This window comes from Coregonus clupeaformis, chromosome 3 (genome assembly GCF_020615455.1).
Source record: "Coregonus clupeaformis isolate EN_2021a chromosome 3, ASM2061545v1, whole genome shotgun sequence".
NCBI classification, from domain to species: domain Eukaryota; kingdom Metazoa; phylum Chordata; class Actinopteri; order Salmoniformes; family Salmonidae; genus Coregonus; species Coregonus clupeaformis.
This window is the reverse complement of record NC_059194.1, coordinates 29,461,660-29,489,290: the sequence shown is the minus strand read 5'-3', so window position 1 is coordinate 29,489,290 and position 27,631 is coordinate 29,461,660. Positions and strand designations below refer to the sequence as shown.

At 45.3% G+C, this 27,631-nt stretch overlaps 1 protein-coding gene across 2 annotated transcripts in view; it reads left to right on the top strand.

Moving 5' to 3' along the window:
- LOC121544186 (Kv channel-interacting protein 1) overlaps positions 1–27,631 on the top strand; it is a 72,823-nt gene that overhangs the window by 12,740 nt on the left and 32,452 nt on the right. Inside the window, exon 1 of one of the 2 annotated variants that reach the window (XM_041854121.2) lies at positions 14,336–15,143. The exons of the other annotated variant lie outside the window; for it this stretch is intronic. Within the exon in view, the coding sequence (XP_041710055.1) occupies positions 15,080–15,143 (64 nt within the window). The 5' untranslated portion in view covers positions 14,336–15,079. Of the gene's footprint in view, positions 1–14,335; positions 15,144–27,631 lie in introns of those variants that run through there. 2 annotated transcript variants of the gene reach the window in all.

Below are 27,631 nucleotides of genomic sequence, written 5' to 3'. Positions count from 1 at the left end.
ATGAAATCACCAGGTAGCCTATTGTTGTGGCAAATATGCTAAACGGTTCTTTATAAGGATAAGATTAACGTAAGTATGTTACTCTGTTTTTGCCAGGCAAAACCGGAGAATATTAAACAAGTGCTTTCTGGTCACTAATCTGGATATGTGCGCCCGCCTTTGCACGCCAATGCTGATGACTGTTCACTGGTCAACAATCAAGACTTGCAATTTTTTCGTTCTGAAGCACAGATTAGATGTTTTTTAAACAAGTTATTTTATTTCCCACAAAGTCCAGTCTCAAGTCATCAAATTTGTGACTAGTCAGACTTGAGTCCAAGTCATGTGACTAGAGTCCACACCTCTGCTATTAATGTTTAAATTAATGCACTTCGGCCAGATTGATCGTAAAGCGTTTCCTTGGTGTTAAATACATTCTGTGAACAAACTTAAAATGTTACAAGATGACAAGGTCATATTATTCCATATTCTGTTCCAGTTAAAGCATGGTTCAGATTCAATTAGATCTGTGGACCATACTTTTTTAATGGCTAGCACAGCACAAGCTTTCCCAAAGTGTTGTATATATTATAGAGATCAGTCCTTTCGGGAGCCCAGATAATGTATTTATAAATCCCATCATTGGAAGTTTTGGTAGCTGGGTTTCCCAAGGGACTACATAAACCAGCATAGTTTAACTAAATTGTAAATATAGAAAAAAGGAGTTGCCTGGTAATGTGGATGTATCTTTCAAATCTTGGAATATTCCCAAACCATTACTGTCCATGATATCAGTAAGGGTACGGATTCCACATTTGGACCATTGGGGGGATGCAAAAAGGCCGCCCTCCAGATCGCAAGGCATTATTGTGAAATATTGTGGTATGGGCATGCCATTTAAATTCCCAGTTACATTGTTTTTCAATTTTGTGTGAGCAATAATACGACCAAAGCGTAATTTATATTGTTTAATGGATATATCAGTGAAGACCACCTCTTCCAGGGCAATGGGATACACCATATTTCTCTCTATACTCAGCCAGGGGGCAGAAGAATCATGTCTAAACCAATTTAGGATAAGGCGAAATGCTAGAGCCTGAAAATACAATTTAAAGGTTGGTACGGATAGTCCTCCTACATCTTTCCCTCTTTGTAAAAGTATAAATATTATCCGGGATCGTTTACCTTGCCATATACTGTACATTTTGAAACCGCACTATGAATTTGATCCCAATAGCCAGGAGGGGGAGCCATAGTAAGCATTGAACTACGAAAATTCTGCCATGCCAATATATTCATTTTGACAATAGATATTCTGCCGGTTAAAGCAACTGGAATATTATTCCATCTACTGAGGTCAGATTGAATTTATTTGAGCATTCTGTTAACGCTTCTGGCAATGGTTTTATCTAAAGAAGGAAATATGTCTACTCCCAAATATTTAAAATGGGAAATGATTGGGATTCCATAAGTAGAGATGGAGTCCTACATCGGGGTCTTGAGAGGCAGTAGGGCTGATTTGGTTAAATACATTTTAGAACTTGAGATGAAGCTGAATTTATCTATGATCTTCAATGTGTTTGGGAGCAATTGAAATATATTGTCTAGATACAGTAAAATATTGTCTGCGTATAATGATATGAAATCATCTTTCTGTCTCTCTCTCTCTCTCTCTCTCTCTCTCTCTCTCTCTCTCTCTCTCTCTCTCTCTCTCTCTCTCTTTTAATAAATGCTTTATTTATTGGCATGGAGTAATAATAACATATATCAACAGAAACAATTATACATGGAAAATAATACACAAAAGTAAACAAACAGCAACAATTTCGAAATTCAATCTACAAGGGCTCATGTGTATGAGAAGGCGGGAGCTATTTTATGACATGCCAGGACATAATCTGCAGCAAGATCTACTGTTTCAACGTTTTCTCCAAACAAAATGCAGATTTTCTCCTCAACAGGCAGTTCAAGAAATCCTGCAATTATTTCTTTAAATTTCACACACGCAACCACATTAGAACACTGGCATAAAATACCTCTGATTGAGTTGTATTTTCAGCAGTGGAGTAGGAAATGCTGCTCAATCTCTAGTTCACCCAACCCCAGTGGCGACCCGTCATTCAGGGAAGGTGGGGCAGAGCTAAAAATGGGGGGGTGGGGCGGGCTTGCCTGTTTTGCATGTTATTTTGGCATTAATATGTGTCACATATCAGTTTGCAAACAATGTAAAATAAAATAATCAATCATTGAGTTAATAAAGCTCATACAAACATGGTCTCTTTTTTGCTTTCTTGAGTAAGGCAGCTCCAAAATGCAGGTGCTTCAGCCTAGCTCAGTGCTTTCTGTGGTGGTAGGGCAGCCAGGGTAAAATACGGAGCGTAGGGGTTGGTAATGTTCTCTAGTTGCGCTGTGATTGGCTCAGTGTTCTGTCACTCATGGGGCGACTACGTTACCGCCAAGTCTAAGGGTAGAGCAAAAAAATTCAAGCCCCTTGGGTGCTGCCATAGAGTTACATTAGAAGTGCCCATCCAAGAAGGCTCAAGGTCATTGGCCACAGATAAAATGATGTCAAATCACGTTATTTCTACAGTAGCTTTGATTGGTCTGATCATGTCAACATCATACTTTCAAAATCTTAGCTAGCAGTCATCATCATGAATCAAGTCGATAATCTACTGGCAAATCCTTTTTAATCCTTGTCAATGAAGATAAATAATGAACATAAATTATGGATAAAATGTATCGGTGCTCATCGGCCATTGGACATAAACATTACACAAGTTAGAAATCGCAAATTCAACAATGAGTGGTTTGGAAGGAATCAGTGGCTAACTGCAAGCAATGTAAAGCAATAACTAGCCTGCTATTCAGTGGAGTGGCTGTGTGGTCCCAAGTCTGGGTTTAAGGGTCTCTTTTCCAAGCTTAAAATGATAAACATTCAACATTGACCATGCTGTCAATGAAGAATGATTTGTGCCGCGCTCAAAACAACTGTTAACTTGGAACTGGGAATCTTCATTGAGTTCAAGACAACTGGGAACTCGGGGAAAAAACTAGCTCCGACTGGGAAAAACGTTTTGAACGGTCATCCAACTCGTAATTGTAAGTCGGGAACTCGGGCCTCTTTCTAGAGCTATGACCTGAAGATCACTGACGTCATCATGATTCAACCTTGTTTTTTTCAGAGTTCCCAGTTGTCTTGAAATCACCATAAATCCAGAGGATGCCAGACTTTGATGCCAAACTTTGATGACAAAATTTGCCCACAAAGGACCGCCGCGCCACCTTCCTGTTCAAGTGAGCACAGCACAACAAGTTGATTCCAAAAAAGTATTGTATGCTGCTGCATAAATTATGTAATATGCCAGGGAGATATGTATACTGTAGCTAAGAAAGTAAAACTAAGTATATGTTGTGTAGTAAGCTGTTAGTAGCCCATGTGCCTCACCCTAATCATTTGGTCTATTTTACCCTCTTAATTTCACCTACTGTTCTGACTTGGTGGTGCACATATAGCCCATAGCCTGTTTTAGAGAAATGTAATCATCGAATATTGCAAGAGCTTTCATTGTCTGCTTACAGTGCATTCGGAAAGTATTCAGACCCCTTGACTTTTTCCACATTCTGTTACGTTACAGCCTTATTCTAAAATGGATTTAAAAAAAAAAATCATCAGCAATCTACACACAATACCCCATAATGACAAAGCAAAAAACAGTTTTTTAAATTTGAGCAAATTTATTAAATATAATAAACAGTAATACCTTATTTACATAAGTATTCAGACCCTTTGCTAAGAGAATCGAAATTGAACTCTGGTGCATCCTGTTCTCATTGATCATCCTTGATGTTTCTACAACTTGATTGGAGTCCACCTATGGTAAATTCAATTGATTGGACATGATTTGGAAAAGTACACATCTGTCTATATATGGTCCCACAGTTGACAGTGCATGTCACAGCAAAAACCAAGCCATGAGGTCGAAGGAATTGTCTGTAACGCTCCAAGACAGGATTGTGTCGAGGCACAGATCTGGGGAAGGGTGCCAAAAACTTTCTGCAGCATTGAAGGTCCCCAAGAACACAGTGGCCTCCATCATTCTTAAATGGAAGAAGTTTGGAACCACCAAGGCTCTTCCTAGAGCTGGCCGCCCGGCCAAACTGAGCAATCGTGGGAGAAGGGCCTTGGTCAGGGAGGTGAGCAAGAACCCGATGGTCACTCTAGCAGAGCTGTAGAGTTCCTCTGTGGAGATGAGAGAAACTTCCAGAAGGACAACCATCTCTGCAGCACTCCACCAATCAGGCCTTTATGGTAGAGTGGCCAGACGGAAGCCACTCCTCAGTAAAAGGCACATGACAGCCCGCTTGGTGTTTGCCAAAAGGCACCTAAAGACCATGAGAAACTAGATTCTCTGGTCTGATGAAATCAAGATTGAACTCTTTGGCCTGAATGCCAAGCGTCACGTCTGGAGGAAACCTGGCACCATCCCTACGGTGAAGCATGGTAGCGGTAGCATCATGCTGTGGGGATGTTTTTAAGCGGCAGGGACTGGGAGACTAGTCAGGAATGAGGCAAAGATGAACGGAGCAAAGTACAGAGAGCTCCTTGATGAAAACCTGCTCCAGAGCTCTCAGGACCTCAGACTGGGGCGAAGGTTCAACTTCCAACTGGACAATGACCCTAAGCACACAGCCAAGACAACACAGGAGTGGCTTCGAGACAAGTCTCTGAATGTCCTTGAGTGGCCCAGCCAGAGCCCGACCTTGAACCCAATTGAACATCTCTAGAGAGACCTGAAAATAGCTGTGCAGCAACGCTCCCCATCCAACCTGACAGAGCTTGTGAGGATCTGCAGAGAAGAATGGGAGAAACTTCCCAAATGCAGGTGTGCCAAGCTTGTAGCGACATACCCAAGAAGACTTGATGATGTAATCGGTGCCAAAGGTGCTTCAACAAAGTACTGAGTAAAGGGTCTGAATATTTATGTAAATGTGATATTTCCGTTTTTTATTTGTAATAAATTAGCAAACATTTCTATAAACTTGTCACAGTTTCGGCCGAGGCTGCTCCTCCTCCTGGTTCGGGCAGGCTTCGGCGTTCGCCGTCCCCGGAGTACTAGCTGCCACCGCTCTATGTTTCTGTATTTGATTGCTTTTGTCTGTCTGTCACACCTGTGTCTGTTTGGGTGTTGATTACGTGTCTTATAAGTTCCTTGTTTTGCTCTAGGGTAATTGTGTGTTGTTATTTTGTTGCCACTTTGCCTATGCTACGTGTTTGTATTCCGTTTTGTTTTCTTGTTTAGTGTTTTACGCGTGTGCGTATTTTCCCTCGCCACTTCGTGTATTTTCGAGGTCGGGGTTTTCACTCGTGTTACTTAGACTATTAAAGTCTTGTTGGACTAAACCTCTGTTTCCTGCGCTTGACTCCTCCACCACATCCACATCGGTTTAGTGACAGAACAACACACCATCATGGAGTCAGCAGGAACAGCGGCGGCACCCGAATCCCTGCTGGACCGGATCAACTTCCAGGACGCCATGATCCGGCAACTCGGGACCGCCATGGACGAGGTGTCCAACACTCTGTGCCGATTGGTGAATCAAGAGGTGGCCAAGGACCCTTACAACAACTCATCACCAACGGCCAGTCCTCCTCTCTCAGCACCGGAACCCAGTGGCATTCGGCTCTCGCTCCCGAGGGCATATGACGGTTCTGCAGCCGGGTGTCAGGGATTCCTCCTGCAGGTGGAACTTTACCTTGCCACCATACACCCGGCGCCCTCGGGATACGAGGCGTCTCCGCCTCATCTCCTGTCTCTCCGGCAAGGCGTTGGAGTGGGCCAACGCCGAATGGAGGGGAATAGACGCCGCAATCATCACCTACGCGGAGTTCTCCCGCCGCTTCAGGGCTGTCTTCGATCATCCACCTGAGGGGAAAGCGCCGGGAGAGCGTCTATTCCACCTCCGACAGGGGAAGAGGAGCGCACAGGAGTTCGCACTGGAGTTCCGGACACTAGCAGCGGATGCAGGGTGGAATGAGAGGGCCCTCAACGACCAGTACCGGTGTAGTCTACGAGAGGACGTTCGTCGGGAGCTGGCCTGCAGGGACACCAACTTGTCGTTTGACCAGTTGGTGGACATTTCCATCCGTCTGGACACCCTGCTGGCTACCCGCGGACGTCCCGAGTGGGGGGTCGTCCAGTCCACCCTCCAGCACCCCCGAGCCGATTCCCATGGAGCTCGGGGTGCTGGCGCTAGAGAGAGGAGGAGAGGGAACCCGAGGGGGCCATCCCCTGCACCACCTGCGGTCGTGGAGGACACACTGCGGCCAGGTGCTGGGGAGGGTCTCCTGGGAGAGGTGACAACAGGCCACGCACTGGGGAGTCATTTCAGGTGAGTAGGCGCCCCACTTACCCAGAGCTCTCTGTTGGTCACATGAGTATTCCTGTGAGGTTTCCACAGGTGGCACCTCATTCCTAGCATAAGGCGCTAGTAGATTCAGGCGCAGCTGGGAACTTTATTGATCGGGCATTTTGTAGTAGGTTAGGAATTCCCCTTCGGCCGGTAGAAGCTCCATTTCCTGTCCACGCCTTAGACAGCCGGCCGTTGGGGTCGGGCCTGATCAGGGAGGTCACAGCACCACTGACGATGACGACGCAGGGGGTCATGAGGAGAGCATTCAGTTTTATCTGATTGACTCTCCTGCGTACCCGTGGTGTTGGGCCTTCCCTGGTTAAGCACCCATGATCCTACCATAGCGTGGCAACAGAGGGCTCTTATGGAGTGGTCTGCCCGGTGTGTAGGGAGATGTCTAGGTGTTTCCGTAGGGGCGACCTCGGTAGAGAGTCCGAACCAAGTGCCCGCACTGCGCATTCCCCAGTATGAGGATTTAGCACTTGTGTTCAGCAAATCGAGGGCAACACGGCTACCTCCTCATAGACAGGGGGACTGTGCGATAAATCTCCAAATAGGAGCGGCTCTTCCACGGAGTCGTGTGTATCCCCTGTCTCAAGAGGAAACAGCGGTTATGGAGACATACATAACCGAGTCCTTGGCACAGGGATACATACGGTCCTCTACTTCCCCAGTCTCCTCGAGTTTCTTCTTTGTGAAGAAGAAGGACGGGGGATTGCGCCCGTGTATTGATTATCGTAGTCTCAATCAGATCACAGTTAAATACAGCTACCCACTTCCACTGATTGCGACGATGACGGTATCATTACGCGGAGCGCGGTTCTTCACAAAGTTGGATCTTAGGAGCGCGTACAATCTGGTGCGCATTAGGGAGGGGGATGAATGGAAGACAGCATTTAGCACCACCTCGGGTCATTACGAGTATCTCGTCATGCCATACGGGTTAATGAATGCTCCTTCAGTCTTCCAATCCTTTGTTGACGAGATTTTCCGGGACATGCATGGGCAGGGGGTAGTAGTTTACATCGACGACATCCTAGTGTACTCTGCTACTCGAGCCGAGCATGTCGCCCAGGTGCGCCGAGTGTTGAGAAGACTGTTGGAGCATGACTTGTATGTCAAGGCAGAGAAATGCCTGTTCTTCCAGGAGTCCGTCTCCTTTTTGGGTTATCGGTTGTCCGCGTCTGGTGTGGAGATAGAGGTAGACCGGGTATCGGCCGTGCGTAATTGGCAAACTCCAACCACTGTAAAAGAGGTGCAGCAGTTCTTGGGTTTTGCTAATTACTACCGGAGGTTTATTCGGGGTTTTGGACAGGTTGCAGCTCCCATTACGTCCCTGCTAAAGGGGGGTCCGGTTCGTTTGCAGTGGTCGGCTGAGGCGGACAGGGCATTTGTCAAACTGAAGAACCTGTTCACCTCGGCTCCGGTGCTGGCGCATCCGGATCCCTCTTTACCATTCCAGGTTGAGGTAGACGGCGTCCGAGACCGGTATTGGGGCAGTCCTGTCACAACGGTCCAGCGCGCCACCTAAACTCCGCCCCTGTGCTTTCTACTCTAAGAAGCTCAGCTCGGCGGAGCGCAACTATGATGTTGGGGACAGGGAGCTGTTAGCCGTAGTCCAAGCCCTAAAGGTGTGGAGGCATTGGCTTGAGGGGGCTCAACACCCTTTCCTCATTCTGACTGATCACCGTAACCTGGAGTACATCCGGGCAGCTAGGAGATTGAACCCTCGTCAGGCTAGGTGGAATATGTTCCTAACCCGGTTTGTTTTTAAGATCACATACATCCCAGGGTCCCAGAATGGTAAGGCAGACGCCCTGTCCCGGCGGTATGACACGGAGGAGAGGTCCAACGAGCCTACTTCCATATTGCCGGAGTCTTGTTTGGTGGCTCCGGTGGTATGGGAGGTCGATACGGAAATCGAGCGGGCACTGCGTGCCGACCCTACTCCCCCGAGTGTCCTGTGGGGCGGACGTACGTTCCGCTCGAGGTCCGTGATCGTCTTATTTATTGGGCTCATACATCACCCTCCTCTGGACATCCAGGTATTGGCCGGACCGTGCACTGTCTTAGCATGAAATACTGGTGGCCAACGTTAGCTAGGGATGTGAGGGTTTATGTCTCCTCCTGCTCGGTGTGTGCCCAGTGTAAGGCGCCTAGACATTTGCCCAGGGGTAAGCTACATCCCCTGCCCGTTCCACAACGACCATGGTCCCACCTATCGGTGGATTTCGTAACAGACCTACCCCCCTCCCAGGGGAATACCACCATATTGGTCGTTGTGGATCGGTTTTCCAAGGCCTGTCGTCTCCTTCCCATGCCGGGTCTCCCTACTGCCCTACAAACCGCTGAGGCCCTATTTACCCATGTGTTCCGGCACTATGGGGTCCCCGAGGATATTGTGTCTGACCGAGGTCCCCAGTTCACTTCCAGAGTTTGGGGAGCGTTCATGGAACGGTTGGGGGTCTCGGTAAGCCTTACCTCGGGGTACCACCCAGAGAGTAATGGGCAGGGGGAACGTGTCAACCAGGATGTGGGTAGGTTTTTGAGGTCCTATTGCCGGGACCGGCCGGAGGAGTGGTCGAGGTTCATCCCCTGGGCAGAGATGGCCCAGAACTCTCTCCGCCACTCCTCCACCAACTTAACACCTTTCCAGTGTGTTTTAGGTTATCAGCCGGTCCTGGCACCGTGGCACGAGAGCCAGATCGAGGCCCCTGCGGTGGGACGAGTGGATTCGGCGCTCGGAGGAGACGTGGGACGCTGCCCATGTCCATCTGCAGCGTGCCATCCGTCAACAAAAGGCGCAGCGCCGATCGCCACCGCAGTGAGGGACCGGTGTACGCACCGGGAGATCGAGTCTGGCTCTCGACTCGAAACCTGCCCCTCCGCCTGCCCTGCCGGAAGCTGGGTCGGCGGTTTGTGGGGCCCTTCAAAGTCCTGAGAAGATTGAACGAGGTGTGTTACAGGTTACAACTGCCAATTGAGTATAAAAATATTAACCCCTCGTTCCATGTGTCTCTTCTCAGGCCAGTGGTAGCTGGCCCACTCCAAGAAGATGAGATAGGAGAGACCCCTCCGCCCCCTTTGGACATCGAGGGGGCCCCGGCGTACAGGGTCCGGACCATCTTGGACTCGAGGCGCCGGAGGAGTGGTTTCCAGTATCTCGTGGAGTGGGAGGGGTACGGCCCGGAGGAACGGTGCTGGGTGCCCAGGAGGGACATACTCGATCCATCCCTCCTGACTGAGTTACACCGTGGGCATCCCACGCGCCCGGGTCCCCGTCCTCCTGGCCGTCGCGCGGCTGGAGCCGCGCGTCAAGGGGGGGGTACTGTCACGGTTTCGGCCGAGGCTGCTCCTCCTCCTGGTTCGGGCAGGCTTCGGCGTTCGCCGTCCCCGGAGTACTAGCTGCCACCGCTCTATGTTTCTGTATTTGATTGCTTTTGTCTGTCTGTCACACCTGTGTCTGTTTGGGTGTTGATTACGTGTCTTATAAGTTCCTTGTTTTGCTCTAGGGTAATTGTGTGTTGTTATTTTGTTGCCACTTTGCCTATGCTACGTGTTTGTATTCCGTTTTGTTTTCTTGTTTAGTGTTTTACGCGTGTGCGTATTTTCCCTCGCCACTTCGTGTATTTTCGAGGTCGGGGTTTTCACTCGTGTTACTTAGACTATTAAAGTCTTGTTGGACTAAACCTCTGTTTCCTGCGCTTGACTCCTCCACCACATCCACATCGGTTTAGTGACAAAACATGTTTTTGCTTTTGTCATTATAGGGTATTGTGTATAGATTGATGAGTGAAAAAAACAATTTTATCAATTTTAGAATAAGGCTGTACCGTAACAAAATGTGGAAAAAATGAAGGGTTCTGAATACTTTCCGAAGGCCCCCTTTATTTATCCTACGGTTCTGACTTGGTGTACAGGGATAACACTGTAAGAACGGCCCATGTTCTGAATTCTGTCGCTGTACATTTCAAAAGTGCTGAACAAATTATATTGACTACGTCTGTCCTAGCTCGCTCATTAATGTCTTAATCGAAATTACAGGTTGCCTCTTATTCGCTTGTCGTCCCCTTATGCCATAGTTTATACATCTCAGTTGTCAGCCATCTCATCTAAGTTTTCTTTAAAGGCAGTAAATTAGGCTGAATTAACTGTTTCGCTGCCAGACAAGGCTCCGCTGATAGCCAGGTGTAGCAGTGGTAAGGTGCTGGGATTGTTGTTGAGACTCTGTTGTTGGAACAGCTTTGTGTAGGCCCTAACAGTTTGTGAGCACCGTTTGTCACCGTTATAGTCCAATTAATGTATTGTTTAGTGTTGTGTAATGGCTTTGCTGGCATTCATCCCACTTATAATTTTTTTGCCCCACCAATATTTATGTGCTAAAATCACCACTGCCCAACCCACAGTGCTTACATAGTCTTTCTTCTCTGACCTTCCATGTTTCTCCCTCTCTTGCTCTCGGTCTCCCTCAATGTCCTTTAATGTTCTGGTCATTTGTCAACCTTGCTGTTCGTGTTTCTATCTCCACTTAATCTGCCTAGAGTGGCTTAGTGTTTGACTGTGCCAAACTGCTTCATACTGAATTGAATTGTACTTTATTGCTCCTCAAGTACGAATACAAACACGGATACACTGCCTTCAACATTTTCATGTGCACTCTTAGAAAAAAAGGTGCTTTCTAGAACCTAAGAGGGTTCTTTGGCTGTCCCCATAGGAGAACCCTTTGAAGAACCCTTTTTGGTTACCGGTATAACCCTTTTGAATTCCATGTAGAACCCTATCCACAGAGAATTCTACCTGGAACCAAAAAGGGTTCTACCTGGAACCAAAAAAGGTTCTCCTATGGGGACAGCCGAATAACACTTTTGGAACCCTTTCTTCTAAGAGTGTACACCGAATAGCAGGGGAATAATATCATTTTAATGTGTTGGGCTGTTTATTTCAGGAAGCAACAAAGAGATCAACAAAAGCAACACAAGCAGGCTAGCACTGCTTTATCTTTCCACTTCAGTTAGTTACAAGCTCAGTGGTGTGGCCCTGTGGTCATGTGCTAGAGTAGCTGGTGCTGAATGGCTGGCTGTGTGAGCTTTGTTGCTGCCCTGCCTGACATGTCTGATCAGACACACTGTTTTGTATTCCTTGCAACCCTCCTGTGCATTCCAGGGAGATGGAGAGAGAGAGAGAGAGAAAGAGTGTGTGTGTGCTGCTCCTCTGTGTGAGGGTGGATCTAAAATGCCGTCATATCACTTTCACTGAGCCAGAGAGACAGAGGGCAGAGGGAATGGGAAGGAATGACGTGGGGTGGTGGATGACTCTTGCATATCCCGAAAATGTCACTTATCATTACCTTTCTGCCTCTGCCTCTGCCTCCCTCTCTTTCTCTGCCTCCCTCTCTCTCTCCCCCTTCTCTCTCACTCTCTCGCTCTCTCGCTCTCTCTCCTGTCCTGATTGATTACCAGTGCTGAGAGAGCAGTGTGTTTAATGAGAGTTCTGCCCTAATGACTATTATTGGCATTTATGCTTGGCCTTACAGAGGACCTCTCTGCTGTAAACAGTTTTCTTTAGTAAAGTCATGCAGGGAATTTCAATAAGCTCTAGTCGATACACAGAGCTCCATACCGTAGCAGTCCTGCCAATGTCACTATACAGGACAAGAAAGGAAGTCTAATATGGGTCACAGAGGTTTGTATGCTATGGTGCTAATGGTCCTTTGTGATTTCAGGTAATTTCGTGTGGTTTCATTTCCTCATTTCTGTAGTTCAGTTGGTAGGGTATGGCGCTTGCAACGCCGGGATAGTGCGTTTGATTCCCGGCAACACCTGTACATAAATGTATTCATGCATCACTAAGTCGCTTTAAATAAAAGCGTATGCTAAATGGCATATATTTTGATTATATTATTGCAATGCCAAAGTAGTCCCATGGGGTGGCATGGGTGTGCGGGTACTTGTGGTCCCATGGGGTCTCCTGGTAATCAGAATGCCAGTGTTCTGATGTGGTTCCGTGTGTGTAAGCACTCGTGGTCTAATATGCATTCATGTGTGTGAGAGCACAGGAGGTTTATTGTGGTCCCAGGGAGTCCCTTGTGTATCAGGTCAGTAGTGACAGCTGTGTGGAAAGAATGATGAGCTCCAGACATGTATGGCTCAGTGTATCGGTACATACAGTGAGGGAAAAAAGTATTTGATCCCCTGCTGATTTTGTACGTTTGCCCACTGACAAAGAAATGATCAGTCTATAATTTTAATGGTAGGTTTATTTGAACAGTGAGAGACAGAATAACAACAAAAAAATCCAGAAAAACGCATGTTAAAAATTTTATAAATTGATTTGCATTTTAATGAGGGAAATAAGTATTTGACCCCTCTGCAAAACATGACTTAGTACTTGGTGGCAAAACCCTTGTTGGCAATCACAGAGTTCAGACGTTTCTTGTAGTTGGCCACCAGGTTTGCACACATCTCAGGAGGGATTTTGTCCCACTCCTCTTTGCAGATCTTTTCTTAACAGATTTTTTATGGGATTAAGGTCTGGAGACTGGCTAGGCCACTCCAGGACCTTAATGTGCTTCTTCTTGAGCCACTCCTTTGTTGCCTTGGCCGTGTGTTTTGGGTCATTGTCATGCTGGAATACCCATCCACGACCCATTTTCAATGCCCTGGCTGAGGGAAGGAGGTTCTCCTCCAAGATTTGACGGTACATGGCCCCGTCCATCGTCCCTTTGATGCGGTGAAGTTGTCCTGTCCCCTTAGCAGAAAAACACCCCCAATGCATAATGTTTCCACCTCCATGTTTGACGGTGGGGATGGTGTTCTTGGGGTCATAGACAGCATTCCTCCTCCTCAAAACACGGCGAGTTGAGTTGATGCCAAAGAGCTCCATTTTGGTCTCATCTGACCACAACACTTTCACCCAGTTCTCCTCTGAATCATTCAGATGTTAATTGGCAAACTTCAGATGGGCATGTATTTGTGCTTTCTTGAGCAGGGGGACCTTGCGGGCACTGCAGGATTTCAGTCCTTCACGGCGTAGTGTGTTACCAATTGTTTTCTTAGTGACTATGGTCCCAGCTGCCTTGAGATCATTGACAAGATCCTCCTGTGTAGTTCTGGGCTGATTCCTCACCGTTCTTATGATCATTGCAACTCCACGAGGTGAGATCTTGCATGGAGCCCCAGGCTGAGGGAGATTGACAGTTATTTTGTGTTTCTTCCATTTGCGAATAATCGCACCAACTGTTGTCACCTTCTCACCAAGCTGCTTGGTGATGGTCTTGTAGCCCATTCCAGTCTTGTGTAGGTCTACAATCTTGTCCCTGACATCCTTGGAGAGCTCTTTGGTCTTGGCCATGGTGGAGTGTTTGGAATCTGATTGATTGATTGCTTCTGTGGACAGGTGTCTTTTATACAGGTAACAAGCTGAGATTAGGAGCACTCCCTTTAAGAGTGTGCTCCTAGTCTCAGCTCGTTACCTGTATAAAAGACACCTGGGAGCCAGAAATCTTTCTGATTGAGAGGGGGTCAAATACTTATTTCCCTCATTAAAATGCAAATCAATGTAGAACATTTTTGACATGCGTCTTTCTGGATTTTTTTGTTGTTATTCTGTCTCTCACTGTTCAAATACACCTACCATTAAAATTATAGACTGATCATGTCTTTGTCAGTGGGCAAACGTACAAAATCAGCAGGGGATCAAATACTTTTTTCCCTCACTGTATATCAGCACTCTGCATACACACTATAGCACATACTCACTTGAAATAGTAATACACAGACCCTACGCACATGTACACGCACACTACATACGCACAGACACAAGCAACCCCTACACACACGTGCGCGCCAAGCCAGTCATGTGTGAGATAATCCCAAAACCACTCACAACAGGCAGACGGCGTGCCTGCAGAATATCAAGGGACCGAGAAGAGCCCCACCCCTTTCTCACCTCATCTCTCTCTTTCTCTCTCTTCATTTCTCACTCCCCTGCTTCTTACATTACCTAGAGTCAAATTCTCAAATTCTCTTTTCATCAAGCTGAATATTTCTCTTTCTTTCCTCCATTCCTTCTGCATCCCTCTTTCTTCTCTTCCTCCTGGCTTTCTTCCCTCTCTCCTCTCGGGCTTTCAGCTTTCCCCTGTGAGGTATGAGGTAGAGGGAGATTGTGTCTGGCTTCTTTCTCCTCTGTAAGCAACAGTGTGTTCATCGTCTCCCCACGAGACAGACAAAGAGAGGAAGAGACGGAGAGGGAAAAAGAGGGAAAATGGGCGTATATAAAGGGAAAATGGGGAGAGTGTGAAAGGAATTGATAGAATGACAGGAAGCCAGTGACAGAGATCGAGTGAGAGATAGATCGAGAGGGATAGTGTGTGAGAGAAAGAAATAGAGAGAGAGAGAAAGAGAGAAAGAGAGAGAGACAGATGGCTGTAAACCCAGGGGTGTCAGTGTTGCCATACAGACAAAGGTAGCTAGCTCCGTAGTGCATTTGCTCTCTCTCTCTCTCATTCACACACACACACACACACTCTCATACACACAGGCATTACAACTGCGTAGGTGTCAGACTGAAGAGGAACAGAGTAGCGTCACGTTCATATCTTAACGGAATCAGTTGTACAAGACACACACACATATATACACATACACTCAATCAATCGCACACACAAACTCTGTGTGTGGCCGTTAACATGGGGCTCGTCATGGGAACCTTTTCCATGCAATCCAATAAGCAGGATAGGACCTATCGGAAAGGTAAGACCTCCATTGTTATTCTCAGAGTTGTAAACTGATTTAGTTTACTGTGGGTGTGAGATACTTTGTTGTAGGCGTATGCACTCTATGTATGTGAGTGTGCGTGGGCTACATTATGCACATGTGTTGGCCTGTATATGGATGCATATGTAATGGTATCCATTAGTGTCTGTATCAATTCATGATGAGTTGTTTATGCATATGTCTTTACATGTTCAATGTGTGAGTGAATATGCAAATTAATATTGGATACCGGAGGAGAGCAAAGTTACAGCGAGGAAAACCAACTTAGTACTCCAGCACAAGCACTTTACCATGGAGTCATCTTCTCCTGTTTTCTATAAACATTGTGTGTGTGCTTGTGTGCGTATGTATGTGCGTACGTGTGTGTTTAAATGCGTGTGCCTGTGCTTGTGTGTATGTGTGTGTATCTGTGTGTACACAGCACTCTGCTAAGGTAAATAGAGGGTCCCAATGTCTATAAAAGGTGATGGTATTCACTAGCCTCCACGTCTCTCCTTCTGTTCATTAAAACAGCACCTGTGTACTGTCTGACACTGTCTGACAAGGACAGGAAACTGTGTGTGTGCGCGCGTGTGTCTGTGTGTCTGTCTGTCTGTCTGTGTGTGTGTGTGCTTGAGTGCGCATTTGTCTGTCTGTTTGTTTTTAGGGTATAGGGGCGTCTTTCTAGCCCTCAGAGGGGGCCAGAGGTGGCCAGAGGGGCCAGACAAGAAGAATCCTTTGGGATGTTGTGTTGAGTAAATCACTGTAATCTGTCAGCCATTGGCTGTGGTGTGTCTGCTGATCTCCAGACTGACTCTGTCACACACCAGTGGACCCAGAACTAGAGAGCATAGAACTCCCAGACGTATATCTATAAAATGCTAGATCAACAGGAACTAGGTCTACAGGAGCATTATCCATTACAATAAAGACACTATCCATTATCTATACGTCTATTTAATTAACACAGCTGAAACTGTACAGTTTCTACAGAATTGGACTAGCAGTCCAGAGCTACAAGCTCCTGAGAAACAGAACATGTGATAACATGCTTACAAAACCTCAGCTTCAACCTCCAGGACGTAGCTTCTGAGTGTGCGTCCCAAAACGCAGGAGTGATTGAGGTGAACAGAGGTTTGTAATGAGAGGGTGATAAAGAGAGAGGTAGAGTAAGAGGAGGTGACAGAGAATAGGTAAAAGAGGGAAGAACAGGAATTCAGTTTACTGTGGGTGTGAGAGACTTTGTTGTAGGTGAATGCACTCTATGTATGTGAGTGTGCGTGGGCTACATTATGCACATGTGTTTGCCTGTATATGGATGCAAATGTAATGGTATCCATTAGTGTCTGTATCAATTCATGATGAGTTGTTTATGCATATGTCTTTACATGTACATTTGAAGTCGGAAGTTTACATACACCTTAGCCAAATACATTTAAACTCCGTTTTTCACAATTCCTGACATTTAATCCTAGTAAAAATTCCCTGTCTTAGGTCAGTTAGGATCACCACTTTATTTTAAGAATGTGAAATGTCAGAATAATAGATTTATTTCAGCTTTTATTTCTTTCATCACATTCCCAGTGGGTCAGAAGTTTACAAACACTCAATTAGAATTTGTTAGCATTGCCTTTAAATTGTTTAACTTGGGTCAAACGTTTCAGGTAGCATTCCACAAGCTTCCCACAACAAGTTGGGTGAATTTTGTCCCATTCCTCCTGACAGAGTTGGTGTAACTGAGTCAGGTTTGTAGGCGTCCTTGCTCGCACACGCTTTTTCAGTTCTGCCCACACATTTTCAATAGTATTGAGGTCAGGGCTTTGTGATGGCCACTCCAATACCTTGAATTTGTTGTCCTTAAGTCACAACTTTGGAAGTATGCTTGGGGTCATTGTCCATTTGGAAGACCCATTTGCGACCAAGCTTTAACTTCCTGACTGATGTCTTGAGATGTTGCTTCAATATATCCACATAATTGTCCTTCCTCATGATGCCATCTATTTTGTGAAGTGCACCAGTCCCTCCTGCAGCAAAGCACCCCCACAGCATGATGCTGCCACCCCTGTGCTTCACAGTTGGGATGGTGTTCTTCGGCTTGCAGGCGTCCCCCTTTTTCCTCCAAACATAACGATGGTCATTATGGCCAAACAGTTATATTTTTGTTACATCAGACCAGAGGACATTTCTCCAAAAAGTACGATCTTTGTCCCCAAGTGCAGTTGCAAACCGTAGTCTGGCTTTTTTATTGCGGTTCCTTACTGAGCGGCCTTTCAGGTTATGTAGATATAGGACTCATTTTACTGTGGATATAGATACGTTTGTACCTGTTTCCTCCAGCATCTTTACAAGGTCCTTTGCTGTTGTTCTGGGATTTATTTGCACTTTTCGCACCAAAGTACGTTCATCTCTAGGAGACAGAACGCATCTCCTTCTTGAGCGGTATGACGGCTGCGTGGTCCCATGGTGTTTATACACTGCTCAAAAAAATAAAGGGAACACTTAAACAACACAATGTAACTCCAAGTCAATCACACTTCTGTGAAATCAAACTGTCCACTTAGGAAGCAACACTGATTGACAATACATTTCACATGCTGTTGTGCAAATGGAATAGACAACAGGTGGAAATTATAGGCAATTAGCAAGACACCCCCAATAAAGAAGTGGTTCTGCAGGTGGTTACCACAGACTACTTCTCAGTTCCTATGCTTCCTGGCTGATGTTTTGGTCACTTTTGAATGCTGGCGGTGCTTTCACTCTAGTGGTAGCATGAGACGGAGTCTACAACCCACACAAGTGGCTCAGGTAGTGCAGCTCATCCAGGATGGCACATCAATGCGAGCTGTGGCAAGAAGGTTTGCTGTGTCTGTAAGCGTAGTGTCCAGAGCATGGAGGCGCTACCAGGAGACAGGCCAGTACATCAGGAGACGTGGAGGAGGCCGTAGGAGGGCAACAACCCAGCAGCAGGACCGCTACCTCCGCCTTTGTGCAAGGAGAAGCAGAAGGAGCACTGCCAGAGCCCTGCAAAATGACCTCCAGCAGGCCACAAATGTGCATGTGTCTGCTCAAACGGTCAGAAACAGACTCCATGAGGGTGGTATGAGGGCCCGACGTCCACAGGTGGGGGTTGTGCTTACAGCCCAACACCGTGCAGGACGTTTGGCATTTGCCAGAGAACACCAAGATTGGCAAATTCGCCACTGGCGCCCTGTGCTCTTCACAGATGAAAGCAGGTTCACACTGAGCACATGTGACAGACGTGACAGAGTCTGGAGACGCCGTGGAGAACGTTCTGCTGTCTGCAACATCCTCCAGCATGACCGGTTTGGCGGTGGGTCAGTCATGGTGTGGGGTGGCATTTCTTTGGGGGGCCGCACAGCCCTCCATGTGCTCGCCAGAGGTAGCCTGACTGCCATTAGGTACCGAGATGAGATCCTCAGACACCTTGTGAGACCATATGCTGGTGTGGTTGGCCCTGGGTTCCTCCTAATGCAAGACAATGCTAGACATCATGTGGCTGGAGTGTGTCAGCAGTTCCTGCAAGAGGAAGGCATTGATGCTATGGACTGGCCCGCCCGTTCCCCAGACCTGAATCCAATTGAGCACATCTGGGACATCATGTCTCGCTCCATCCACCAACGCCACGTTGCACCACAGACTGTCCAGGAGTGGGCGGATGCTTTAGTCCAGGTCTGGGAGGAGATCCCTCAGGAGACCATCCGCCACCTCATCAGGAGCATGCCCAGGCATTGTAGGGGAGGTCATACAGGCATGTGGAGGCCACACACACTACTGAGCCTCATTTTGACTTGTTTTAAGGACATTACATCAAAGTTGGATCAGCCTGTAGTGTGGTTTTCCACTTTAATTTTGAGGGTGACTCCAAATCCAGACCTCCATGGGTTGATAAATTTGATTTTCATTGATAATTTTTGTGTGATTTTGTTGTCAGCACATTCAACTATGCAAAGAAAAAAGTATTTAATAAGATTATTTCATTCATTCAGATCTAGGATGTGTTGTTTAAGTGTTCCCTTTATTTTTTTGAGCAGTGTACTTGCGTACTATTGTTTGTACAGATGAACGTGGTACCTTCAGGCGTTTGGAAATTGCTCCCAAGGATGAACCAGAATTGTGGAGGTCTACAATTTTTTTTCTGAGGTCTTGGCTGATTTCTTTTGATTTTCCCATGATGTCAAGCAAAGAGGCACTGAGTTTGAAGGTAGGCCTTGAAATACATCCACAGGTACACCTCCATTTGACTCAAATGATGTCAATTAGCCTATCGGAAGCTTCTAAAGCCATGACATCATTTTCTGGAATTTTCCAAGCTGTTTAAAGGCACAGTCAACTTAGTGTATGTACACTTCTGACCCACTGGAATTATGATACAGTGAATTATAAGTGAAATAGTCTGTCTGTAAACAATTGTTGGAAAAATGACTTGTGTCATGCACAAAGTACATGTCCTAACCGACTTGCCAAAACTACAGTTTGTTAAAAAGACATTTGTGGAGTGGTTGAAAAACAAGTTTTAATGACTCCAACCTAAGTGTATGTAAACTTCCGACTTCAACTGTACAATGTGTGAGTGAATATGCAAATTAATATTGGATACCGGAGGAAAGCAAAGTTACAGCGAGGAAAACCAACTTAGTTCTCCAGCACTAGCACTTTACCATGGAGTCAGTTCCTGCTGTTTCACGCTGATAGGAGGACTAGGGTGTGGAGAAAACCATGAGTCCATGCATCCATCATGCCGCGTATCAACATTGCAGGCAGGTGGTGGTGGTGTGATGGTGTGTGATGTGTTTTCATGGCACACATTGGTCCCCTTGATAAAAGTGGAGCAACTTTTGAATGTCACAGGATATCTAAACATCATTGCCAATCAGGTGCATCCCTTCATGGCAGCAGTTTAGCCATCTGCAAATATATTTTTTTTCAGCAGGATAATGCCCCATGCGATAAGGCTAGGATTGTCCAGGAATGGTTCCATGAACATGACAGTGAATTCAGCTTACTGCAGTGGCCTGGCAGTCACCAGATCTCAATCCAATTAAGCATCTGTGGGATGAGATGGAATGAGCTATTCGGAGTAGAGATCCACTACCAGCCAACTTGACACAATTGTGGGAAGCATTGGAGTCAAAATGGGCCAAAACTGTGAAATTGTGAAAATGTAAGAGCTGTTTGAAAAGACCGCCTGAAATGTCATCCTGTTTTGGTGGAATGGAGTCTTGGCCTGCAATAGACCAGTAAGAAAGATAGTTCCAAATCTCTCTGCGAGTAACAGAAGTTTTCAGTTTTCCCCTCCCCACTCAGACCACTCACAGTCCTATTGAGATAAGAACAGCTGCATTGGACCTTTAACATAGGTAGGTAGGTAGATAGATAGAGAGAGAGAGGTAGAGAAATAGGAGATTAGCAAAGGTCTGCTGAGAGGTGAAGAGACATTTTTCAGTACAGCAGGAGATCATAGCTCTGTCACTGATAACAGATCGCTTCTTCTGTGGAGCCTCAGGGAACGATGATCCTTTATCTTCTGTCACCTCACACCACACACTACTTCCAATAGCAACGATTTCCCCAGAGATGGTAATAACAAAAAATCCATAACATTAGCTAGGTTTCTATCCAATTGGTGACAGATTTCCATGCAAATATTCTAAAATACCGGAGTGGGCACACTCGCTATATAACGCAATTGTTTTTGTGAGAAAACCATCAGTAGATTTGAAAATGCAATGTATTTTTTATTCGATACATGTCAATTTAACCATAAAAGGTATTTTTATGTGCGCTATGTCATCACCCACAGCCTTTTATCTGCAACAACTACATTTGAAGGAAACACATCTCTGGTGGGAAAATGCGCATATTTTTTAAATGCAGATTTTAGAATATTCGCATGAAAATTAATTGCCAATTGGATGGAAACCTAGCTATAAATAAAAATTTCCCCCTTCACCCCTCTCTTTCTCTATAAAAACATTTATCTTCCCCCTTCTCTCTTTCTCTCGCTCACCCCATCTTACTCTATATTCAAGCTCTCTCTCTCTTTCTTTGCCTACATTTTTTTTCTCTTTCTTTCTTTCTCTCTCTTTCTTTCTCTCTCTCGCTCTCGCTCTCGCTCTCGCTCTCGCTCTCCGCTCTTCTCTCTTCCTCATTCTGTCTTTGAGGTCTGATAGGGATGTCCACGCTGCGTGCTACTCTAAGCTGATCTCAGTCTTTGAAGCATTTGAAGTGTTGGGCTAATCACGTTGAGTGAATGTGGGGCTATCTAGGGTAGAGTTTGCGTGTGTGTGTGTGTGCCTGTAATGAGTGTGTCTTTGAGTTAATATCTCCCTCAGCCTCAGGCTAAAGAGGCTACAGCAGCAGCAATAGAGGAGCAGCACATCTCCTCTCTGCTTCTACAGCTTAATCAGTTACCCCCTCATCCACCCACATCAAAAGACACCCACCAAAAGGACCAATTAGAACGGGCAAATAGCTTTATTAGACACATGGCTCTATCCAGGAGTGATAATCCACTGCCCACAGTACTGTGTGTGTGTCTGTCTTTGTGTGTGCGTGCGTGTGTGTATTCACGTGTGCACATGCTTTTGCCGGTGAATGTGTAAAGTATTTAATTAGCTTGATGTGCAATTGTTTCAGTCGTTGCCAAGTTTAAATTCACTCTCTTCAGCGATATTTGCCAGAGGAGCCTGAGTGTCCAGAGTCTGTTCAATGATGTAAGAAGCACCCTGATTAAAGCTGGTGTGCTGAAACGTGTTGGGGTTTAATGATAAAGAAACACTTTCTATTCAAATGTCATTATAGATATCCTTTGTGGCGTTCCACAAGGTTTGATTTTGGGTCCGGTACAGATCAGTTTATACAGTTGAAGTCGGAAGTTTAAATACATCTTAGCCAAATACATTTAAACTCAGTTTTTCACAATTCCTGACATTTAATCCTAGTAAACATTCCCTGTCTTAGGTCAGCTAGGATCACCACTTTATTTTAAGAATGTGAAATGTCAGAATAATAGTAGAGAGAATGATTTATTTCAGATTTTATTTCTTTCATCACATTCCCAGTGGGTCAGAAGTTTACAAACACTCAATTAGTATTTGGTAGCATTGCCTTTAAATTGTTTAACCTGGGTCAAATGTTTCGGGTAGCCTTCCACAAGCTTCCCACAATAAGTTGGGTGAATTTTGTCCCATTCCTCCTGACAGAGCTGGTGTAACTGAGTCAGGTTTGTAGGCTTCCTTACTCGCACACGCTTTTTCAGTTCTGCCCACAAATGTTCTATAGGATTGAGGTCAGGGCTTTGTGATGGCCACTCCAATACCTTGACTTTGTTGTCCTTAGGCCATTTTGCCACAACTTTGGAAGTATGCTTGGGGTCATTGTCCATTTGGAAGACCCATATGCGACCAAGCTTTAACTTCCTGACTGATGTCTTGAGATGTTGCTTCACATAATTGTCCTTCCTCATGATGCCATCTATTTTGTGAAGTGCACCAGTCCCTCCTGCAGCAAAGCACCCCCACAGCATGATGCTACCACCCCCATGCTTCACGGTTGGGATGGTGTTCTTCGGCTTGTAGGCGTCCCCCTTTTTCCTCCAAACATAACGATGGTCATTATGGCCAAACAGTTCTATTTTTGTTTCATCAGACCAGAGGACATTTCTCCAAAAAGTACGATCTTTGTCCCCATGTGCAGTTGCAAACCGTAGTCTGGCTTTTTTATGGCGGTTTTGGAGCAGTGGCTTCTTCCTTGCTGAGCGGCCTTTCAGGTTATGTCGATATAGGACTCATTTTACTGTGGATATAGATACTTTTGTACCTGTTTCCTCCAGCATCTTCACAAGGTCCTTTGCTGTTGTTCTGGGATTGATTTGCACTTTTTGCACCAAAGTACGTTCATCTCTAGGAGACAGAACACGTCTCCTTCCTGAGCGGTATGACGGCTGCATGGTCCCATGGTGTTTATACTTGTGTACTATTGTTTGTACAGATGAACGTGGTACCTTCAGGCGTTTGGAAATTGCTCCCAAGGATGAACCAGGTCTTGGCTGATTTCTTTTGATTTTCCCATGATATCAAGCAAAGAGGCACTGAGTTTGAAGGTAGGCCTTGAAATACATCCACAGGTACCCCTCCAATTGACTCAAATTATGTAAATTAGCCTATCAGAAGCTTCTAAAGCCATGACATCATTTTCTGGTATTTTCCAAGCTGTTTAAAGGCACAGTCAACTTAGTGTATGTAAACTTCTGACCCACTGGAATTGTGATACAGTGAATTATAAGTGAAATGATCTGTCTGTAAACAATTGTTGGAAAAATTACTTGTGTCATGCACAAAGTAGATGTCCTAACCGACTTGCCAAAACTATAGTTTGTTAATAAGAAATTTGTGGAGTGGTTGAAAAACGAGTTTTAATGACTCCAACCTAAGTGTATGTAAACTTACGACTTCAACTGTATATGTTACCCCTTGGCAGCGTTATCAGAAAGAACGGCATTTATCACCGCTACGCCGACGATACGCAACTTCACATTTCTGTGTTACCAGAGGATTTTAGCTCCACAGATAAATTATTAGACTGTATTAGTAATTGATATACTTGGATGGCTCACAACTTCCTCCAGCTAAATCAAATCAAGACCGAAGTAATTATTATTCGAGCCAAAGCACAGAGAGAGAATATGGCAGCACATTTTAATTCACGGTAAATAAAGATAAAACACCAGGTAAAAAACTAGGTGTCATTTTAGATTCTGAAATCAATTTCAAATCACACATTAGGAATGTGACCAAATAGCTTTTTATTACCTGAGGAACATTGCCAAGGTGCGGCCGTTTCTCTCTCAGGCTGATACAAAGAGAATCATCCATGATTTTATTACAAGCAGGCTTGACTACTGTAATGCTCTCCTGTCTGGTCTACCCAAGAAAGCCATTGATCAACTGCAAAACATGCAGAATGCTGCAGCTCGGGTACTGACCAAGACCAGACGGAGAGCACACATTACACTGGTTTTAAGGTCTCTGCATTGGCTGCCTGTGAGTTTTAGAATTCATTTAAAGATTATTCTATTGGTTTTTAAATCAATCCATGATTGTGCACCCCAATACATATCAGACATGCCTTTGAGTTATGTACCCAGTAGGTCCCTCAGGTCCTCTGGCACTGGCCTTTTCACTATCCCAAATCCTAGGACCAAGTGGCATGGCGAGGCAGCCTTAAGCTACTATGGCCCCAGCCTCTGGAATAACCTGCCAGAGAACCTCAAGGGGGCCAAAACTGTGGGCATATTTAAAAGAGATCTTAATACACACCTTTTTAGCTTTGCTTTTCCTTAGGGTGCTTTTTTAGTCTTTCAATTTTTATTGTTATTCTTTTGTTTTTTATCCTCATGTTTGTTTTGTAGTAAATATTTCTGTTTTTATTTTAATCGTTTTTTATTTCACAATTTTTCTGTGAAGCGCATTGCGTTGCATTCATGTCTGAAATGTGCTATATACTGTAAATAAAGCTTGATTTGATTCGATTGTCCCCGGGGTGAGTGGCTAAATACAGTATCTCTGACATGCCCGGGGAAGATGACAGGCAGACATTTTAGATATGAAAAGTTAAACTGACTTACTTTAATAATAAGAGATTAGGGACATCTGAATTATTCAAACACCCAACATTTTCAGACAGAATTTCTAAGAGTGACGTCCCAGCCCAGTGTTATTGTAATGAGCTGTGTGCTATAATATAGGTGTGATGATTGATCGATGGCTTAATTGAAATGACAGAAGTGATACATGGCTTAGCTGCACTGTATGGTTCTGACACATACCATAAGACTCATATTGATACTGCATGTATTATAACATGCCTGTGGTGTTTTTTCTTCCCTTTGTGCCACTATATGTTTATCTTGTATGTGTTTCTGTGTGCTTGAGTGATTATAGCTGTGTGTTTTAGTAGCTGAGGGGGTGTTATATGACGTGTGACTGTAAATGACTGTGGCCATGACCATTATGATGTGAAGAGAGGCTTATGTCACTGCCCTAATCAACAGGAGGCCAATGAGTCATGGTATAGCTCAAACTGAGTTTTGCCCGTCAACTGAACTGACCCATTTGTTATATATCCGTTTGTGTGTGTTGCCATAACCAATATGTATGTGCAAGCTTGTGTGCTGTCATCTCTAAGTTGTGTGTGTGTGTGTGTGTATCCCTGCATGTGTGACTGTCAGAATTGCTTTCCTCCCTGCTCCCGCTCCCAGCCCCACAAACAAATGAGAGAGCAAATCAGAATGGGAGGAGATCCTGTTCTGAACCGAGTCCCCAGTCTGTCACAGCACTGGGAGCAGAGAAATCACATCAGCCCCAGTTAGCTGAGAATAAAAGCAAAGCGTGTCAGAGTATGGTGGCTCTATTCCCTCTGTCTCCCTCTCTGTCTGTTTCAGGGTGTTGGTGACAGATCAATGGGACTGGGATTCTTAATCAGTCTGTGTTCATCTGCCTCTGCATTGCTTGCTCATCAGGGGTTCAGGCTGGGTATCGGTAAAGCACTACTGATGTATAAATAGCTTAATAAAATAGATTGGATTGATTGATTGAGATTTGAGTCTGAAGGAAGGTTGATCATATCTATGCTGGTAGAGGTAAAGCTAGGTCTGAGACTCTGAGAGATATATCTATCTCTGTCTGAGCATCAAGACTCATCTTTTGGACTGTGAGTCAAAGGAACAGATATCGATGTGAAATTGGTATTCTGAAGAGATCTGTTCATGTCTGAAGGGCTCATGACGTCTGTGCTGAGAGAGATGTTTTTTAAATGGGTTGGAAAGGAATGGATAACGTGAAATTGTATTCTGAAGAGATATGTTCATGACTGAAGGCTTGTGAAGTATATCCTGCAAAATATATACTGTATGTCCTGAGGAATCTTTGAAGACTGTGAAGGAAAGGAATTTATATTGATGCAGAATAGATTGTCTGAGGATATAATATATGATATCGACCCAGATGGAGATACATATCTGAAGACTGATATCTACCCAGATGGAGATACATGTCTGAGGACTATGGAGGAAAGGAAAGGATATCAAATCAAATCAAATTTTATTTGCCACATGCGCTGAATACAACAAGTGTAGACATTACAGTGAAATACTTACTTACAAGCTCTTAACCAACAATGCAGTTTTTTAAGGAAAATGTCAAATAAAAAAGTGTTAATTAAGAAAAATAAAAAAATAAAAGCAAATAGCTAAAGAGCGGCAGTAAAATAAAGTTGCCATACCAGACGGTGATGCAACCAGTCAGGATGTTCTCGATGGTGCAGCTGTAGAACTTTTTGAGGATCTGAGGACCCATGCCAAATATTTTCAGTCTCCTGAGGGGGAATAGGTTTTGTCATGCCCTCTTCACGACTGTCTTGGTGTGTTTGGACCATGATAGATTATTGGTGATGTGGACACCAAGGAACTTGAAGCTCTCAACCTGTTCCACTACAGCCCCGTTGATGAGAATGGGGGCGTGCTCAGTCCTCTTTTTTTTCCCTGTAGTCCACTCCTTTGTTTTGATCACGTTGAAGGAGAGGTGGTTATCATGGCACCACACGGCCAGGTCTCTGACCTCCTCCCTATAGGCTGTCTCATCGTTGTCGGTGATCAGGCCTACTACTGTTGTGTCGTCGGCAAACTTAATGATGGTGTTGGAGTTGTGCCTGGCCATGCAGTTATGGGTGAACAGGGAGTACAGGAGGTGACTGAGCACGCACCCCTGAGGGGCCCCCGTGTTGAGGATCAGCGTGTCAGATGTGTTGTTACCTACCCTTACCACCTGGGGGCGGCCCGTCAGGAAGTCCAGGATCCAGTTGCAGAGGGAGATGTTTAGTCCCAGGATCCTTAGCTTAGTGATGAGCTTTGAGGGCACTATGGTGTTGAACGCTGAGCTGTAGTCAATGAATAGCATTCCCACGTAGGTGTTCCTCTTGTCCAGGTGGGAAAGGGCAGTGTGGAGTGCAATAGAGATTGCATCATCTGTGGATCTGTTGGGGCGGTATGCAAATTGGAGTGGGTCTAGGGTTTCTGGGATAATGGTGTTGATGTGAGCCATGACCAGCCTTTCAAAGCACTTCATGGCTACAGACGTGAGTGCTACGGGTCGGTAGTCATTTAGGCAGGTTATCTTAGTATCCTTGGGCACAGGGACTATGGTGGTCTGCTTGAAACATGTTGGTATTACAGACTCAGTCAGGGACATGTTGAAAATGTCAGTGAAGACACTTGCCAGTTGTTCAGCACATGCTCGGAGTACACGTCCTGGTAATCCGTCTGGCCCTGGCTTCAGGTTGGGGTATGTATGTACGGTCACTGTGGGGACGACGTCATCAATGCACTTATTGATGAAGCCAGTGACTGATGTGGTGTACTCCTCAATGCTATCTGAAGAATCCCGGAACATATTCCAGTCTGTGCTAGC